At 39.6% G+C, this 19943-nt stretch overlaps 1 protein-coding gene across 2 annotated transcripts in view; it reads left to right on the top strand.

Annotated features, from left to right (window-relative positions):
• Positions 1-19943, top strand: part of Ttll7 (tubulin tyrosine ligase like 7) — a 157817-nt gene that overhangs the window by 56907 nt on the left and 80967 nt on the right. For both annotated transcript variants that reach the window (XM_008826228.3, XM_008826227.3), the window contains 5 exons: positions 7223-7421; positions 7642-7773; positions 9906-10027; positions 11070-11137; positions 19082-19240. In XM_008826228.3, the coding sequence (XP_008824450.1) occupies positions 7397-7421; positions 7642-7773; positions 9906-10027; positions 11070-11137; positions 19082-19240 (506 nt within the window). In that variant the 5' untranslated portion in view covers positions 7223-7396. The remainder of the gene's footprint in view (positions 1-7222; positions 7422-7641; positions 7774-9905; positions 10028-11069; positions 11138-19081; positions 19241-19943) is intronic.

Raw genomic sequence — 19943 nt, 5'->3', positions numbered from 1 at the left:
CTCTTAACTACTGAACCATCTTTCCAGCCCCAACTATAGAAAATTTTAAGTTGGGTATAGTGATGCATGTCTGTAATTAGAATTGGGTGGTAGAGGCAAGAGGATCAGAGGTTCAAGATCATCTTCAGCTACAAAGGGTGTTTAAGACCAGCCTGAGCTTCATGAGACTCCTTCCCAAAAACAATAGAGATAGTGATGAAAATTTGATTTAGAGAGCTAAGGATGAAATTTAACGATATGTTATAAAATAAAATGAACAAATTACATTTATGATCCGATGTTTAGAAATATTTCTTTATACATACAAAAATTGACTCCTTTGTTTTTTATAATTTTCTTGACTAGATCTGACAGCTGCTTCTAATAATCTCTCTGTAAATAATGTTTTCAGAGTGTTTTCCCCAAAGGCAAAAAACCTCATTAGGTATTTTTTTTTGTTATATTTATTATTTTTCCAGTGCTTTCTGAATAGTAGAACCATCTTCATCATATGGTTACAATTTAGAGATCTGGAGAGTGTTACCCTGAGACAAATTTGCAGAATTATTATCATCTTAAAAATTTCTTATTTTTGTTTAATGCTACTGTTCATCACTCTGCTTTTCTTTAAACAGTTGCCTACAGGATAATCACAAGATATCCTGTGAGGATCAGTTTTAAATATTTTATTCTTATTTTATGTGTGTGCTGGATAGCTTTAGTGTCAACTTGACACACCTGGGTTGAGGGAGCCTCAATCGGGAAATTGCCTCTATTGGACTGGCCTGTGGCCATGTCTGAAGGGCATCTTCTTGATGAGTGATGTGGGAGGGCCCAGCCCACTGTGGGTGGTGCCACCCCTGGGCAGGTGGGCCTGTGTTGCATAAGAAAGCAGGCTGAGCAGGGGCCAGGAGAGCAAGCCAGTAAGCAGCATTCCTCCATGGCCCCATGCTCCAGCTCCTGCCTCCAGGTTCCTGCCCTGAGTTCCTACCTTGGGCTCCCTGATGAACTGCATGCGACCTGGGAGATGTAAGACAAATAAACCCTTTCCTCCCCAAGTTGGTATTGGTCAGAGTGTTTTGTCACAGCAATGAAGAACAAACTAAGACAATGTGTATGTGTGTATTGCCTGCAGGTATGTAAGTGCACCTGTGTCCTGCAATTTCCCTGGAGGTCAGAAGAGGGGATTGGATCACCTGGAACTGGAGTTAGGATGGTTGTTAGCTGCCATTTGTGTGCTGGGAACTGAACCCAGGTCCTCTGCAAGAGCAGCCAGTGATCTTAACCTCTGAGCCATCTCTCCAGCTCCTGAAGATCAGTTTTATATGTGCCGGGCACATAGGATACTGTGTAAAACTGACTTAATCTTGTTCTCCAATTCTTCTTTAAAAATCCACTGCAACCTCAGGATAAAGATGTTTAATTATCAGTGTGTAAAACCAGGTAGGAAACTGAACTGTCTTAGCTAAGTTCCTCCGGCTACATAAAAAAACATTGTAAACTGGGTAACTTAAAGCAGACATTGGTCAATTTGAAGACTTAGGTAAGGTACATGGCAGTTGGGTTCCTAGTGAATGCTCTCTTCCCAGCTTGTAGGTGGCCACCTTTCCAGTGCCCTCACTTGGCCAAGAGAGAATTCTGATGCCTTCTTTTATAAGCATACCAATTCTCTCACAAGGCCCTCCTTAAGACCTCATCCAAATCTTCCAAGGCCAAGTCTCTAAACCTGCCAGTCTCCCAAATACTGTCACACTGAAGGTGATGCTTCTACCTGTGTACTTAGTGTTGGGGGTCAGGGAGAGGTCACAATTGAGTCCACAGCAGCACCCAGTATAGATTGTTGAGGGGTTGTTTTCCAGGCAGCGATGTTGTACTGCTGTTTCCTCTAGGTGGGATGCGATCATTGCCATCTTAGATTTAGCAGCTGTGATCACCCCCAGGATACCCTCACAAGATCGGGTCCATAACATTTTCTTGTAGAAGGAGAAGGGAGGGCTAAGGAGGTTAGAGAGGCTCAGCTGGCTTATGAGGCTCCACCCCTCCCTGAGGATATGCCATTAGCTATGAATGGGAAGAAGAGGTTCTTTGGTTGTATGTTGTCCATACTGTAACTCCAATAAACTTGTTGATTCCGCAAGGTAGACAACAGGTGTGTGAAATTGTTTCTTGGGTCTGTCATTGCCCTGTATCTGAAGTGGCACCATGGCATCACGGGGCATAGAGAATTGAACTTAGTGCGCAGAGGTGGGCGCCAGGGTCACATAAGGAGTGACCAAGGTGAGAGCTTATGATGACTGTGTTACTTGTCTCCCCTTTCCTGGCACATTGATAAGACTATACTTAGTTGTTACTGGATGGGGTCATGTGACTTCATCAGGCATTGAATTGTGAGCAGAAATTTTGAGTGATCACTAGTCACCTGTGTGACATCCTTCAAAGCTGTCTCTGGCATCAGTTGCTCAGATGAAGTCTGCTCTGGAAACCTGGCTCCCCATGACCATGATCTGCTAATCTTCCGTGGGATGGTGGTGTGATCAGGAAATATACTGTAGTTACTCTAAATCTCCTGAGTTTTGGGAGTACTTTCTTATTGCAGCCAAAGAGAACCCATTTGAACTTGTCAAGTTTGTTTTTGAGAACTGAAAAATCACATAACAAAATACCAAGTGCAGGAACAGGGTGGGAATGAGGAGTGAGCTGTGCCCCAAACTGTGATACAAGGAAGCAAGAAGCTTCCAATTTAGTGATTGGTTTATCACCATGGTAAAGCTGCTGCAAACTTCTATCATGCATAGGCAAAGCATGGGGTGCTGAAAGGTATTCATAGAAGCAAGTCTTCCCTGGCTTCTTCCCAGCCACAGTAGGCCACCGGGCCTCTGTTTGTATGCTATACATTTTTCTGTTGGTCTACCCAAGTGGTAGTGTATTTTGTAAACTTTATGTATTTTGCTATTGTTACTTAAAAATGTAAAAATAATATATTGTAAATGATACATATTTGCTTCTCACAGTTCCATGACCATCCTTGCTTACTCCCAGCTCTTTTGAGTTGATTTTTTAAAACTCTTTGGGTTAGCCTCTATAATAAAATACCAAATATTAGATAATGTGTAGGTAATACTAACCTATCTCTCCCAGCACTGAAGCTACAGGGTTCACTTTCAAGTGCTGAGGGGTTGCAATTTTGCTGTCAGGGTGGCACCTTGTTCTGTACACTCTGGAGTGGACAACTGCTATGTCCTCTTGTGGCATTAGAGCATTGTGGTCACTGCCAGTGGTGGCCGCTCCTCCGTTCTCGTGGGTGCTGCTCCTTCATTCTCACGGGTGTCAAGGCTGCTCCTCCACTCCCTCTGGGCTGAGGCCGCTCTTCTGCCTGCCTTGGGCTGAGGCCACTCTTCTGCTTGCCTGGTGCTGAAGCAGCTCTTCTGCTTGCCCTGTGCTGTCCCCTGTCGTCACCGCTTCTGCCCAGTCCTGGACCCCAGGGCTAGTGAGGAGACTGTGTCAGCTGAGCCACATTCAACACAGGAGACCAGGTTCAGTGACACAGGTCTGGTTTATTGCAGGAAGTCACAAGCTTATATAGGGGTAGTGGTCCAATCACAGCACAGCAAGTAGGATGCCTTATTAGCATAACAGGTTTAGCATCCTTTCACAGTACTACAAGTCGGATACCTTATTAGCATAACAGACAGCATCCTATTAGCACAACAGGCTTAACGTCTTATCACAGAATAGCGGGTAGGATGCTTCATTAGCATACTGGGTTTCAGATTACAGAGCCTGGATTTCTGGAAACCATGTGACCCTGACTGTTGCACTAAGTGTTGCAATTCTGGATTCTAACGGTGGTGATTAGGGAGTGGAGAGCTCTAGGCATCAGTCTCACGATCTGCCAATGGGAGCAAATGTCACAAGGCGTTCCTTGTGGCTCCAGTGGTTGGACCGTTGCCTCGGGCCTGCTGTATGGCTGTCAATAAGACTTTCACCCTAGGCTCAAATCTGTCTCCTACAGAACATGGCAAAAAGGGCCACACTTGGCATGAAACTTTTATCTTAAAGAGCTTAAATCCAAGAGAACTTTCAGGACCTAATTTACCTCAAGGCCACCTCTTCCTATTACATTGGGGATTAAGTTTCACCATGAATTTTGGAGAACTTTCAAACCACAGCATCATTAACTCATTAACAAGTGCCTATTGAACTGTTAGGCCTTCTTCTAGCTCTGGGAAGGGGGTGAGCAAGATGTATCAAAATGATCATTGCAGAGCTCACCATCTAGATTGGTGCTTGTGATGGGAGATACAAATAAAGATGTCCATGGTGAACCAGAAGAGGGAAAAATGAATTGCTCACAGATGACCAAAGGAAGAGTCAAGGCAAAAATGGCCATTTATCTAGATTTTAAGTAAGTGGCGGAAGTCTAACCAGAAGAGCTGGGATGGAAGAGTTCTGAGACCCAGATGCTTCAAATGACTTTGATTTTTGTTTCGATCTTGTATGTGTATTGGCATTAGACATTTCTGTATGGTTGCAGTTGCTTGAAATTTTGGAAAATTCATTCATTTAAAAAGTGAATTCAGCCAGGCATGGTGGTGCACGTCTTTAATCCCAGCACTAGGGAGGCAGAGGCAGGCGAATCTCTGTATAGTGAGTTCCAGGACAGCTGGGGCTACAGGGAGACCCTGTCTCAAAAAAAAAAAAAAAAAAAAAAAAGAAAAAAAGAAAAAGTAAATTCATTTTTTGCTTAGAAATCATCTGTTTTATCTAATTCTTTTTCTGTTTTGATTTTTTTTATTGAACTAGGCAGGATTTTTCTGTTTGCTGTTCTTTTTATACTTTAGTTTTTCTTTGTTTTTCTCTTGTAATTCTGTATGTGCATGAAGTAGTTATTACATGTCCCATGGTCATGGTGTGCCTACAGGTGAAGTGTTCTCAATGATGGCTGCACTAGAGAGCTTACAGTCACTAGAGAGCATCCAGGATGCTGTTGTCTCCAGCTTGGTTCTGAGGTGCCATCTGGGTTATCAGTGCTCCTCCTGTGATTCCCCTTAGCAGCCAAAATTGAGAAACTATTGTCTTAAGGTATTTCTGAGGTAATTGAGGGGGAGGGTAGAAGATGGGGGTGAATCTTAGAGGAGATGGGGGAGGGGCCTGAATTTGGTCAAAATACATCAGATGAAATTCTCAGTGAATCAATAGAATATTAATAAACATGCTTTCAGCTTTTTGAAAGTGATAACTGCAGCTCCTGTGATTAAATATTTCTTCTCAAATTTCTTGTCGAGAATAAAGTGAATGAATTAGAACAGGTATGATAGAACAAAATCCTCAAAGTTTTAAAAACGCTTTCATCAAATCATCATGGAATCCAGTAGAACCTATATATGAGTAGGATAATTTTAAACACTTCAGTTTCCTGTGTGGCTGTGGGAAGGGGTAAACGTTTTTATTTTTGAACTCTATATAAATTAAAGTTGTCTCATTATTTAAATGCGAATTCAACAGGTCTGTGTTTGGAGGCTGGTGTGCTTATAAAAACATTGTTCTCAAACTCTTGTTGACTTTGTCACCTGCTTTCAATGTGGTAAGTTCTGTACTGCTGCAAAGGGGCCCTTTGTTTACTCCAGTAACAGTTGTTGGACAAGAGCTCCTGAACTCAAATAGTCACCTCCCTGAAGTGTCAGAGAGCTTCCAGACAGAAACTGAACTGAACTTGAGGATGCGCCTTTCTTTTCTGCATAGTTGAGTCCCTGTCTAGCTTGGAACTGGGAGATGAGAGATCAGTTTAGAGATATTTACTGTGATTTCTCTGTTTGGTTCAAAGTATTGTGAATTTCCAGAATACAGTCCTGTCTTACAGTGTATGAAATTAGTACTGTTCCTTGTCTGTCTGGGTATTGTGTTAGTGTGATGTCTAAAAATAGTGGGGCTCGATAATACCCACTTAGGCAGAATGGAAAACTAGATTTTTGATGTGTAAGCCATAGTTTCAGTATCTGGAAAATATGGAGAAATAAACTGAAGTTCAGTGCTTGCTAATGAGGTTATCTGTTTTAAATACTTAACACACTGACTTCCCACTATGGGTCTATAATAAATAATAGTTTCCTAGTTTTTATAGTGAATTATATTGGAGCATTCTTGTTAAAATGAAACTTGAGAATAAATAAAACTCTCTTTTCTTTAGTTCTGTCATATTGTTATGATACTAAGAACATTAGGGATGATGGCTATCTGAGTCTAATTTAATGTAGCTGAATTTCTCATAAACCTCTTGATAATCTATTAAAAGCAACATTGTCGTATCTTTGTTTAGCATAATAGTTTTAATAATTTTCCCATTGTGATTAGAGACATTTTACAGGAACTCAAAGATTCTTACGTTAAGAGAAAGGTTAGTAAGTTGATAGTGTGGATGTGCCAATACAGTGTAACCAGGACCTGTATCCCTTGGTTCTTACACAGACACCATAGATGCCCAGTGTGTACTGCAGGTCATGTTGAGATGTAGCTGAATCAAAGCAATCTGTTCTGTAAAAAATACTGTGTCCCTCTGTGTGCTTACACAAGTTCATCATGGTAATGATGAACTATTTTGTGCCCTTTAAGAATGTTCCCATTTCCTAAGTCATAGTACACATGCAGTCTGTTTTATGAAGCCATTTCTCCCTACCCTCGTAAAGGAATCATTTCCTACATTAGCTCAGTCATTTCACTGTCTCATTAAAAGCACCACCTAGTTACATTTTAGGCATTATGTTGAAGGTTATATATGGTTCCTGGTTAAGGGATTCTGGCTTTGACACAAGTAACATTTCAAACTCCCTTTTACCCTTTAATTTCTTTGTAATGGTAGAGTAAATTATTTGACCTTTCTATAATATGGGGATAAAGAAACTTCTGTCTCATAAACTTGTTACAAGGCTAGGGGATAAGATATAAATCTTAAGATAGTAAATGTTCAATACATGGCAGTGAACTTTGTTATTGCCCTTGTTTATGTTATTTGTGTGTATAAAATGATGCGTGCTTTAATTAAATCTCTTCCATGGCACAACGTTTTCAGGTTAGAAAGCAGTAATTTGGCACTTTGCGTAGGGTTAATAAATTGATTCACACATTTTTGATGGAACAAATTGGCTATATCATTATGTGGCTTTTAACAGGAATAGGATTAGCATGTATTCAAAAAAAAGTTTCATAAATTTGTGTTTTAAAGAACTTCATTTTAAAATCTCTACAGGTGTCTTCTTAGCCCAGAACTAGTGTTGTGAAACCTGAGAATTTGGCTGTGATACCACGATAGGAAGTTCCAGTGACTTGGGGCCATATCCAACCTAGATGAACTCTGGACTTCCAGATTTCCTGAGAGCCTGGTACTGTACACACACTGCTTGCTTGTTTGGAACAGGTGATCATGCCATCTCTGCCTCAAGAAGGGGGTAAGTAGATGACCTGTCCATATTAAAGACTGTGACTGTGTTATAGAGCATTGCTGATGCTTTTTAACAGATTCAGAATTTGTGAGCTTTAAAAGTACCATAATTTGGAATTTCATTTTATTTGGGGCTGGATTTGTGTTTCTGGTGCACATGTTTTTTTGTTTTTTTTTTTTTTTAAAAAAAAAACAGTAACAATTGGTTGTTTATATTTCTTTGGAAGTTATCCAGGGACCCTCCCCCTTGGACCTGAATACAGAATTACCTCTTCAGTGCACCATGAAAAGGAAAGTCAGAAAAAAGAAAAAGAAGGGAATCATTACAGCAAATGTTGCTGGGACCAAGTTTGAAATTGGTAAGTTTATTTTTTTTCAGAACTATGTGCTTTTCATAATTGTTGGAAAAACTGCTTTGGTGTTGAAAACAATGTAGAAATCCAGAGAGATAGCTATCTTTTATGTAATGGATTTTAAAATGAGTCATAACATTTCCTTTGCAATGGAGGATGATCGACTTCAGGAAAGGTGCTAATTGATTTCTCAAAATTCAGTTCCAACAAAAATGCATTAAATTAGTTTAGCTGAAGAATAAATGCCTGCCTAATACCCAACACTGTATTTTTTCTGAGCTTTAAAGCACATCATAAAAGAGATTTATATGTGACTGACTTTCTGAAGATCTGTGAAGACAGAGTGGACTTTTCCATTCTTCTTGTGTAACCGGAAAGCTTCCAGCCTCACTGCTGCATGTGATATGTGAAGACCCAGATTTAAGTGGCTCGTTGGACTCTTTCCACCACGACTAGGAGTTCCACTTCTCTTATATTGGGGTCTTCCCAGTTATTTCTGAAAATCAGTGCTGTCTGTCAGGACTCATGCCCAGTACTGTGGTACGAGCTTTCTGACCTCTTTATTATCTTCTGCTTGTGGGCCTTTTAGAGGAATCTCTTAGGCTGTGCTGATACTGTTTTCATCCTCTAATGGGTCCAACCAGGGCAGCAGGTATAGCTCCCCAGGAGGCCATACCTGCTCCTGATCTGTGACATTGGAGGACAATGACCATCCCGTCCTTCAAGTCTTGGGTTTTTGTACATGGTGCCCTAGGGCTTTAGTATGGCTCCAAATTTCAACCGGCCTGTCTTCGAAGACTCCTCCCTGACTTCACCTAGATGGTTCTGAGGCGACTTCTGGTATATCTGTGTTCCAGGCATGGTTACATATGAGGTCGGTTCTTCCTCCTTAGCCAGGAAATAGCCAAGAACCCCTAGGGTTTGCGACCACCTCATACATGGCTATCAGTTTCGTATTTGAAATAAGCCAGCCAAACAGTTGATTTCACTGCTCATGTATTGTTAGTGTCTAGTAAAACGAAGATATTTAAAACCAAGTATTGAACTACTCCTGTGTAGATACACTATTAAGACTCAGAATTCCACTGGAACTTGAATATTATCACTCATTTCCATTTAAAAATTGAAATCTGAAGCTGGGCAGTGGTGCACAACTTTAATCCCAGAACTTGGGAGGCAGAAGCAGGTGAATCCCTGAGCTTGAGATCAGTCTGGTCTGAGTTCCAGGCCAGCGGAGCTACAGGGAGACCCTGTATCAAAAAAAAATAAATAAATAAATAAAAAAATTGAAACCTGCTAAAAGAAAAAAATGCTGATATGTTAACTGTAAAATTAGATCAAAGAGGAATATGTATGGTTTGTAGTCAAAAAGAAGCTTTTCTCTGAGCATGAAGCTTTACAATTTTTTTATGTATTTATTTTTATTTTATGTGTATGAGTGTTTTGTCTGTATGCATATGAGTGCACCGTGTGTATGCAATGCCCATGGAGGGAAGAAGAGGACATTAGATCCCCTGAAACTGGAGCTAAGAAAGGTTTTTAACCACTGTGTGGGTGCTAGGAACCGAACCTGGGTCCTCTGCAAGAGCAGCCAGTGCTCTTAACTGCTGAGCCATCTCCTTGAGTGGCATTTCAGGTTTTGGAGCAGCAGACCAATATCTTCATTATTTAATGATCTGAATAAACAGAACTGACCTGGTTGTAAGGGGTAAAACTAACTTGAACTGGGAAGGTGGAAGGCACAAGAGACAGCTGCTGGTCAGGGCTGTTTTGCCTTTATTATTTTGTACTTAGTTCCAGGTCTTGAAAAAACCATGAACGCACATGTCTTATGTAGAGTGTTATCTCAGCTATCTGTGTATTTTCACTGTGTCAAAATCATTTACTAAACCCTGTGACAGTGTTGTGTGCCTGATAAATCTGAGAGGTTCAAAACTAAGGATTTTTGGTGCAACCTAGTTATAGCTATTGTTGAGAATAATTTGGTCCCTAAGTAAAACTGTCGTAGGAAAAAACTTACCCTGTAAATAATGAGTATTTTACAAATGAAATACTGTGAATGTATATGCATATGCTTCCACAATGAATATGTTTCAAAAGTATATTAACTCTGGTTTAATTGAGCTATTTGCTTGCAGTTCGTTTAGTAATAGATGAAATGGGTTTTATGAAAACTCCAGATGAAGATGAGACAAGTAATCTTATATGGTGTGATGCTGCCGTTCAGCAGGAGAAGATTACAGAGCTGCAAAATTACCAGGTGGGGAACTAATCATGAGCAATTATTGTTAGGAAGAAAATCACATGAATTCCATCATAATTTGCTTTATTTTGCTTCTTAATCAGTTCACATATTCATTTTGAAGTCACCTAAGTAACCTTCTAAAAACATTTTTTTGTTTTATGTGTATGGGTGTATTGCCTACATGTATGTAAGTACACTCATGTTATGTAATGCTCATGGTGGTCAGAAGAGGGCCCAGGTCTTCTATAAGAGCAGCTCGTGCTCTTAACTGCTGAGCCATCTCTCCAGTTCCAAGTAGCCTGTTTTGTTGCTAGCCAGTTGTGTTGAGTCTTTGCATAAAGCCTGCATGCTTTTCAAAATTCTAATTTCTTTTTTAAAAGAGTTGATAGAAGAGGAATCTATGATGGTGCTTTGTGTTACACTTGGAGACATGTGATGGGGGAATGGACTGTATCCAGCTGGAGAAAGATCTGCTTGAATCAGCTATATGCATTCTGGGTTTTACTTCTTCAGTGTAACAAACTTACGTACAGAAGAAAGTTGAAGTCAAATAAAATAGCCAAATCCAAGGAATTTGAGATAATTGACGTTTGCCTCCTCTCCTTCCTTCCTCCCTCTTCCTCCTTGCTCCCCCTCCTCATTCTTCTCCTTCTGTTAGTTTAGATTTAGAGAGAAAGACGCACTAGACCAGTGGGGGCAAATAGTCAAAGTCCCATTTTACCATTTTTTTCTGTAAAGTCTGTGTGTATGAAGCTAGTAAACCTACTGTCCTAAAAGTAATCTGAATATTGAATTACCATATATTCAATACAGAACATTGGAACTTTACCCTCTTTCTAAAGTCTTTATGAGTTCTTTAAAATTTTACACTTATTCTCTGATTATCGTAAATTCTATAATTCCAAAAATTAATCATGGACCATTTAATTTTAAATCTTTTCTATTATTAATTTCTAATTTATTAGAACATAAATCTCAAGGGATGTGTTTAACTGTGTTCTAATAGTATAAAGGATATATTCATTGATTCGATGTTAATATGTACTTTATTTTCCAGAGGATCAACCATTTTCCAGGAATGGGGGAGATCTGCAGGAAGGATTTCCTAGCAAGAAATATGACTAAGTAATCTTAATTTTCTTGTAATAGAGAAGACCTGAACAAAATTTATATGTGAATGCTGTAGTATTATCTTGTGTAAGGTTGTGTTTAGTTGAAACTCTCTTTAGATAGAAGAATTTTAAAATTAGAGTGGTCTTAATGGTTCCTTGTTCTGGTCTTTTACCTTGTAAAAGAGGTAACTGAGGTTGAGAGAGGCAAGTATCTTGCACAAAGTCAAACAAATAGCTAACAGCAGAGCTGGGCCCCAACCAGTTTCCAGAATCTCAGGATTCTTTCTCGTTGTGGTTTGCTGTCACTTTAGTAAAAAAAAAAAAAAAAAAAAAGTACTTGTTTAAATTAACTTCAAGGAAGTCATTTGCTGTGTTATATGCCGTGTGTGTACATGTGTGTATGTGTGTATACACATGTGTATTCATATTGGTTATTAAATGCGATGGACCAGCCCAGACCAGAGCACTCAGTCCGACAGGAACAGGGATTCGGAGAGTGGGTAAGGATTTGGCGAGTGACAAACAGACACAACACAAGAGAAGGTTGATGATCTGAATGTAATTTCTTAAAGTGGAGTATCAGATTTTATACAAGTTACAGAACAAGATTGTGTAAGCATCAGGTTGATTTTATGGTTAATTTTTTTTAGAAATATAATTTAAAATCAAAGCAATACAGTACAGTGTACAGTGTTTTTATCTAATTAATCAGGTGTTTAGACTATTTGTTTTTTTTTTTTTTTAGTGGTTTGGCAACATTAGCTACTTATAAATTTTATGGTTGGTAATTTTATGGTTTTGTTTTTTTTGATTTTATTTTACTTTTGAGGTTTTTGTGGCCGAGGCCAATTACTAGGTTAGTGAAGTTATAATAACTCCATATAACTTCAAAGGTTTGTTTTTTTAATTTTTATTTATTTATTTTATTTTTTTATGTTTTTTATACTGTCTGTAATTATTTAAGTATACTTTGTTATGTTGACTTGTAGTAAAGGTACCAAGGTGGTCTGGATCTAACTAACCTATCCATAAACTATAGTGAATACCATGAAACTTTCCGTCCTTGAATATTTACCCATCTATTATTTTCTTTATAAACTCCTGTATGAGGAAGTGGTTCATCAGTGGGCTCGGGGATTCTGAATATGCTCTCCTTTCCCTTAAGGGGATGCCATAGTCTACCTCTCCCTAACTCGTAGGCAATTCCAAAGTCTGTCTTAACTGTAGGCAGCAATCTTCTTTTAGTATCCCTTTGATCTCCTTGAGTCAACTCTAGGGACTGAAGCAGGGGGATTATTTACAAATAATTCTTCTTGCTGTAACTTATCTAGAATTTTTCAAAGTTGCTTATTCTTAGCTACTTTACTTATTGTTTAGAGGAGCATTTGGAGGAGGTCTAATATTGGGAAACTGAGTTCCCAGGAAATCATCCGTATCTAGTCTCTCTTCAGGTGGGCCTAATGACCTGAGTAGGTACAAAGCAGTTCCTCTACGAGGAAAGAACAGAAATAAAGACAGCAATGAAGACAAGAGCTAAAGCAGAACAGCCAAGGACACAACATGCTTTTTTAACACAGCCATTCTCCAGGAAGCATTCTTCCTTTGAAGTTTTCTCAGCCTCTACCACGGAGAGTTCCTCACGCGGGCTCCACTGGGGGTGGCGTGACAATTAAACATCTAACATTTGCCAAGAACTATACTAGGTACATGTGTGCACACGCACATATAGAGACAAGTACCCACACTTACGTAGGAATATGTATGTATCTCTGAGGCCATTGTTCAGAGTGATAATCTACTTTGAGATGAGAAACTGGTACAGGTACTCAAATGTTTTGTTGAATAAACTATAACATTTTTATGCAATTTATATTTCTATTGGTTAGGTTTACTTTAGATTTTTTTGCTTAAGGAATATTGAATGGCAAACAGTATGTTTTAAAAGAGGACTATTCAGATACTGAGTATGGTGGCACATGCCTTTAATTCCAGCACTTGGGAGGCAGAAACAGGCAGATCTCTGTGATATTCAGGTCAGTCTGGTCTACGTAGTGAGTTCCAAGTGGGCTGGGATTAGGGAGACTCTGTCAAAAAAATAAATAAAAGAGGGCTATTCATAAAGAAATTTTAGTATAACTCATGTTTATAATTAAAGGAATATTGATACTGTCTATGTTAAAGTTTATAATTGTGCATCTCTTCATGTAACAATTTTTTTTGTAATAGATCTAGACTCTGCTTCAGAGATGACTGATTTTTTTTAAGTGTGTAAGATAAATAAGTCCTATTCCTTGTTTAGAAAGCACAGTTTAGTAAAGGATTGTATTAGTCTGTGAAAAAAACCCATAACCAAAAGCATTTATTTGGTCTTACAGTTCCAAAGCGGTGAGTCCATCACAGTGGAGAGTTGTGGCAGCAAGCACAGGCATCAGGGCAGAAACCAAAAGCTGAGGGCTCACAACACCAATGGCAAACAGGAAGCCCAGGGAGCAGCTGGAAGTGGGAGTGGGCTATAAACTCTCTAAGGCCATCCCCTGTGATGTGATTCCTTCCAGGAAACCACATAATTCTAAAGGTTCCGTGAGCTTCCCCAAATAGTACCACCAGTTAATAAAGTGTTTAAATACCTAAGCCTATGGGGTCAGTTCACATTCAAACCACTACATTCTACTCCCTGGCCCCCATAGGCTTGTAGCCATATCATAATGCAAAATTCATTTAGGCCAACTTCAAATGTCCTCATAGTCGTTAACAGTCTCAATTAGTGCTCAAAAGTCCAAAGTCTAAAGTCTCTTGAGACTCAATGGAATCTCTTAACTGTAACCCTCTGTGACATGAAAAAGACAAATTACATACTTCTAACATACAATAGCACATTTTAAAAGGGAGGAGTGGGGACATACTGAGGTAGTCCTAGACCAAAGCAAGACTGGAGCCCAGCAGGCAAACACCAAATCCTATAGCTCCATGTCTGATGTCTGGGACTTTACTCTGAGGGCTCTATACATTTCTCTGGGGGGCTGGTTCCACTCACTGTATGCAGCTCTCCTTGGCAGAGGGCTTATGACTCTGGCATCTCCAATATCTTGGGGTCTCTACCACAACCCATGCTTTCCTTTCACGTTTCACACAATGGCCTCCCAGGGCCTTCTTGATACAGGGACTCATGTGCCACACAGTGCCTGGCCTCAGTGGCTCTCTGAAACTGAGGAGGAAGAATCCATGACCCCCTCTTTTATCTTTTATGCCTCCAACTAGCACCCTGAGGATGAGACTCCCAAGTTCAGTTTTCAGCTTGGGATGGACCTTGGCCCCCTTCAACCACATTAGCAGCAGTTTTTGTGTGTTGTAACAATTGCTTTTTAGGAGCAGAAAACCCCTTAGCCTCTCTTTTCCAAGTTGGAAACTGAGCTGTGTAGGGTCTTGCCCTGAGGGCACTTTTTCCATTGTTCAGTACAGAGCAGGAGACCTCCCCTTGCTGGAGCAAATCTCCTTATCAGTTACAGCCTCTCTTCCAGCACAAGCCTTGGCTGCAACATTGACCTGTCTAGTGCTCTTTCTCTCTTCAAACCATACACTTTGTATTTCTTTCTGTCCCCCCTTGCTTTTTCATTGCTCCCAGTATAAGCGTCACCATTAATAACCACAGCACAGATTCAATGTTAGGCTATCCCGAAATTTCCTTCTATAAAGAAATTAGTACATTTTTTTTTTCCCTTTGGAGACAATGTCTCACTATGTAGCCCTGGGTGGCAAGGAACACACTGTGTAGATCTGGCTGGCCTCAAACTCACAGAAATCCACCTGCCTTTCCCTCCTGACTGCTGGGATTATAGGCATGTACCACTATGCCTGGCTAGTCCATTATGTTTTAATGTAGCCTCAGTCAGATTCTTAGGACACGGACAGAAGGCAGTTTCTCATTCAAACCACCACAAGGAGAAAGGCTAATAATACATGCAAGACAGTTGGAGGATGCCATGATATGTGTTAGTGACAGTGGTGGTTAAATAGATGACTGTTAGGTCGGGGGAGGATTTTTGGCACAGTTAAAAATCAAGATGGTCAGTGAAAAGTATGTAGGAGTTCACTGTTTGAGGAAAAAATGAGATTACTGGTAGGGATGGTGACAGGAAAATATATGGAGTTTGAACCAATGTGGTTTTTGAGGCCCCTTAGGTGGTTTCTAAGGTCAGGATGTTAGGAGATTCAGCCCGAGATGATGCTGGGAATATGATCAATGGCCAGGCTGTGCACGCTGTGCTGTTACATTTCATTCCGTCATCCATTCATTGAACCCTTTGTCTATTCAACTAATTTTTTATGAGCGAAATAGGAAGTTATGAAATGAGACTAAGCAGAGAAATGATGCTTTCGAAAACCGGACACGTTAGATGAGGAAGTCACTAAGGGTGGGCAATAGGGAGAAAACTCTGTGAGGAGTTGGTTTCAGCTTCTGAGTAAGAGGATCTAATAAGCCACAAGAGTCGGGGCAGAAGTGGGGGAGAGAGAATAAATATGGAAGTTACTAAAGAGAGAATTGGTAGGATTTAAGACCCAATGTGATGTGAGAATTAAAGGCGGAGAGCGGAGATTCTTTACGAGGTGTCCTAGACTTCTGACTTTGGAATCATGCATGTGGGACTGCAGGAATTACAGAGAGGAGTACACTTCAAAGCAAAGGGAAATACTTCTGCAAAGCTTAGGATGTGAGTTTCACTTGCCATTTAACACATATTTAATAAGGCATAGTGCTGGGAATCCAGACATTTGAAGTCTGTGCAATTAGATTTAAAGGCCCTCTAATTCGACCATAATCTAGGAAGGGCTGTGGGTGGAGGTATGTGGTGATAACCTGGTGAGTAACAGAGGAGCCTTGATCCTAGTTGGGGAGGTTGAGGTGAATTTCCCTGAGGGAGTGATGTGGAAACTGATATATCACTGGTGACTAGAGTCTCCTGGTCCAGATGGAAGGTAAAAATCCATCCAAACGGGGCTGGAGAGATGGCTCAGAGGTTAAGAGCACTGACTGCTCTTGCAGAGGACCTGGATTTGATTCCCAGCACCCACATGGTGGCTACAAACCATCCTTAACTCCAGTTCCAAGGGAATCTGACACCGTCTTCTGACCTCTGCGGCACTGCACAACATGGGTGCACTCACATACATGCAGGCAGTACACTCATACACATAAAATAAAAATAATAAATATTAAAACAATCCAAACAAGAGCAGCATGAATTATGGTCATGTAATGGGAGAAAGCATAAACATTCAAGTAGTAAATTGGTGCCAAGAGTAGTTGGAACAGCGATTTATGGATGGGGCAATGGGACAGCAGTTGTTGGGTGATGATGTTCAGCTTTGCAGTCTCTACCCCACATGCCATAGCAGAGGTCTGGGTGAGGAGATTCAGAATTCTGAGAGACCTATGTCTCTGAAAGCTGATTCTGCTTCTGTGTAGGAAATGGAAATCTGTACGTATGAGAGAGGCAAAGGGCAGAGATAATGTCGTCAGCAGATGATGACAAAGAGATTAAAGTTCACATTTCATGCTGTCCTTGGAATTCACCTTGAGGGAGAAACCAGTTTTCTATTACATAAAAAAGTTATGACCTACCACGATGGAAATAGAATTAACCAATTATTTAATATCATTTAGTAAATCTATGAAATAACAGATAGTATCCCGGATTCCCAAATCCTTAAGTATGCAATTTTCCTTTGAGCTAGATTACCTAAATGGAATAAAACATTTCACTTGACTATATATATAATCAGATAGTTTTTCCAAATATATACAGAGAAGAATGATACCATATGATACCACATGGTTAGCTTTAAAGAACATTGGTCTAATTAAAGCCTTAACTTTTCTAATTTCAGGTCATTATTAAATATAATAAATACACTTAGATGCTTTGGAACAAAAGCAAGAACACTAGCACTAATTTTATTAAAAAAACAAAAACAGGTGTGCTGGTACACAGAGACAGAGGCAAGTGGATCTCTGTGAGATAGAGGCCAGCCTGCTCTATATAGTGAGTCCCAGGGAAGCTTGCCTATAGAAAGACCCTGTCTCATAAATAAATAAATAATAAATAAATAAAAATTCAAACCAGTCAATATTTTTTTTTTGTTGTTGTTCTGAGACTATTTAGTTGTGGGCTTAACAAGAAATCAGCAAATGCAGTAGTACATGGTGTGTAGGTGTGCGCTTCTGGAGGCCGGCATTGGACAGTGGGCACCCTGATGTATCCCCCTTGGACTCCCCTGAGACAGGGTTTCTCCCTGAACCTGAAGCTAGGCTGGGGACCAGCCCGCCATCCTCCTGTCTCCACTCCTCCTACAGGGGTTAGAGGTGCCTGTGTGACCACACCTTACTTTTTACTTGGGTTCTGGGGATTTGAACTCATGTCCTCATGCTTATACAGCAAACGTTCTTAACTCTAGTGCCATCTCCCTAGCCCACTACTACTTCTTTTTACAGGACTATCTTTGGGGGAAAAAAAGTCAAACTATGATAACATACATTTAGAAAAAAAAAATCCTCTTCTAAGAAAATTGTCAGCCAGGTGTGGTGGTGCATGCCTTTAATCCTAGCACTTGGGAGGCAGAGGCAGGTGGCAGATCTCTGTGAGTTCAAGACCTATATATGGGTTCCAGGCCAGCTGGGGCCACAGGGAGACCCTGTCCCAAAAGACCAAATAAATAATAAATAAATAAGTAAATAAATACATGGAAAGAAAACTGTCTTTGATAATATTTAGAAATCATTCTCAAGGCTGGAGAGATGGCACAGTGGCCCACATTGGACACAGGAAATCCAATGTCCTTTTCTGGCCTCTGGGGGGCATGCAGTTGTATGTACAAACTCACACAGACTCACACATACACACTTAATTAAAAGTAAAAGGTATAAAAATAAAATATTGAAAGAGCATGTGGTTATTAAATTAAAAAAAATAAAAAAGAGCCTTCTCATTTAAGAAAATTTTTATTGGGAATTGATAAGTATGAAATGTTTTAACATTTGGGATCAATCAAAAAGTAAACATTTTGCTGGGCCTGGTGTCACAGGCCTATAATGCCAGGTACTTGGGAAGGTGAGGCATGAAGAGTCCAAGTTCAAGGCCTGTCTGGACAACTTAATGAGGCCTTGTCTCAAAATAAAGCTACAAAAACCTTCTGCAGATACAGTTCAATAGTAGAATGTTTGCCTAGCATGTGTGAGGCCTTATGTCCAATCTCCAGTATTATCCATTCCCCTCCAAGCAAACATTTTTATACCTAGTATTCTCCCTCAATTATGTATCAAAATAGGCAGCCTAATTATAGCAAATGTACAAACATCAGGAGGAATCATTTTAACTGTATAAGTGCAGGCATTGATGGTTGTATAAATAACTCTTCTGTTGACTCAGACCTCCAGGTGGTTTTCTTAGAAAAGCAGTTAAATTCTAAAACAATGGTAGAGAAAGATGCCAGAAATTGCTGCCTGTGAATGACTGGGAGGCCCCAAACATCATGCTTAGGGAGACAGCATGAACCATGTTTCCTGCCGGCACCCCAGGAAAGTGAACGATGCCCACTTGTTTCCATGCCTCACATGCATCGCGCTATTTCATAATTAATAGCTTATCTATAAATTCACTGGAGGCGGATCGCATGCTAATTTATCTTACTACCACAGTGCCTAGCACAGCACAGAATCAAATAAATCTTTGTTGTGTTAATATGTAAATCAGTGAATAATAAGGCAGAAATTTTTATCTTTCAGCATTGATAAACTCAAGTGTTTAGGCAACTTTCTAGTACACAGGCATTTGTTGAGTAAATTAATAAATAAAGGGGTAAAAGAAAGAACAATGGAAGTTAAATCTCCATGAGACAGTCAGAAAACAAGACATAAATGTTTGAATAGAATTTCACATTTCTTACTGTCTCTGACTTTCAGAATGATCAAGTCTCGGCCTCTGGACTATACTTTTGTTCCCCGGACGTGGATTTTCCCTTCTGAATATACTCAATTCCAAAACTATGTGAAAGAATTGAAGAAAAGACGGAAGCAGAAAACTTTTATAATAAAACCAGCTAATGGTGCAATGGGTCATGGGTAAGTCATCCCCACCCCCCAGGAAATATAAAAATTGAGATCCAAGAGATTTACAAAATTAGTCATGGTTGAATACTGTATTGGAAAAGTAGTAACTTTCTACCTGTGTTTTTACAGCTAAATTCTCCAACAGACTTCGGTAATTTAATAAAAAAAAATAATCAACCAGTTGTGAGACTTTGATGAAAGATAATAACATTATCAGGGGAAAAGCTATTTTCTAGTTTCTTCATAAACATGTTACACATTTACAATAATTTCAGTAAGATTGCACAGTAAAATAAGTGGCTACAGAAGAGATAAATCAGCTTGAGAATGAAGTAGGAAGACGGTTTCTTTTCATAGTTAGAATTCTTTTTTTTTCATGAACATAGATGCAAAAATTCTCAACAAAATACTTGCAAATTGCATACAGACACACATCAAAAAGATCATTCACCATGATCAAGTAGGCTTTATCCCTGAGATGCAGGGTTGGTTCAATATATGCAAGTCAGTAAACGTCCTTAATCATATAAATGGACTCAAAGACAAAAATCACATTGTCATCTTAATAGAAGCAGAAAAGGCTTTTGACAAAATCCAGCATGCATTTATGATCAAAGTCATAGAGGAAATTGGACTGTAGGGAACATGCCTCAACATAATTAAAGCTATGTACAACAAACCCACAGCCAATATCATTCTAAATGGAGAAAGACTG

This window comes from Nannospalax galili, unplaced genomic scaffold, assembly GCF_000622305.1.
Source record: "Nannospalax galili isolate Female #2095 unplaced genomic scaffold, S.galili_v1.0 scaffold9, whole genome shotgun sequence".
Classification (NCBI taxonomy): Eukaryota; Metazoa; Chordata; class Mammalia; order Rodentia; family Spalacidae; genus Nannospalax; species Nannospalax galili.
This window is presented reverse-complemented; position numbering and strand designations above follow the sequence as displayed.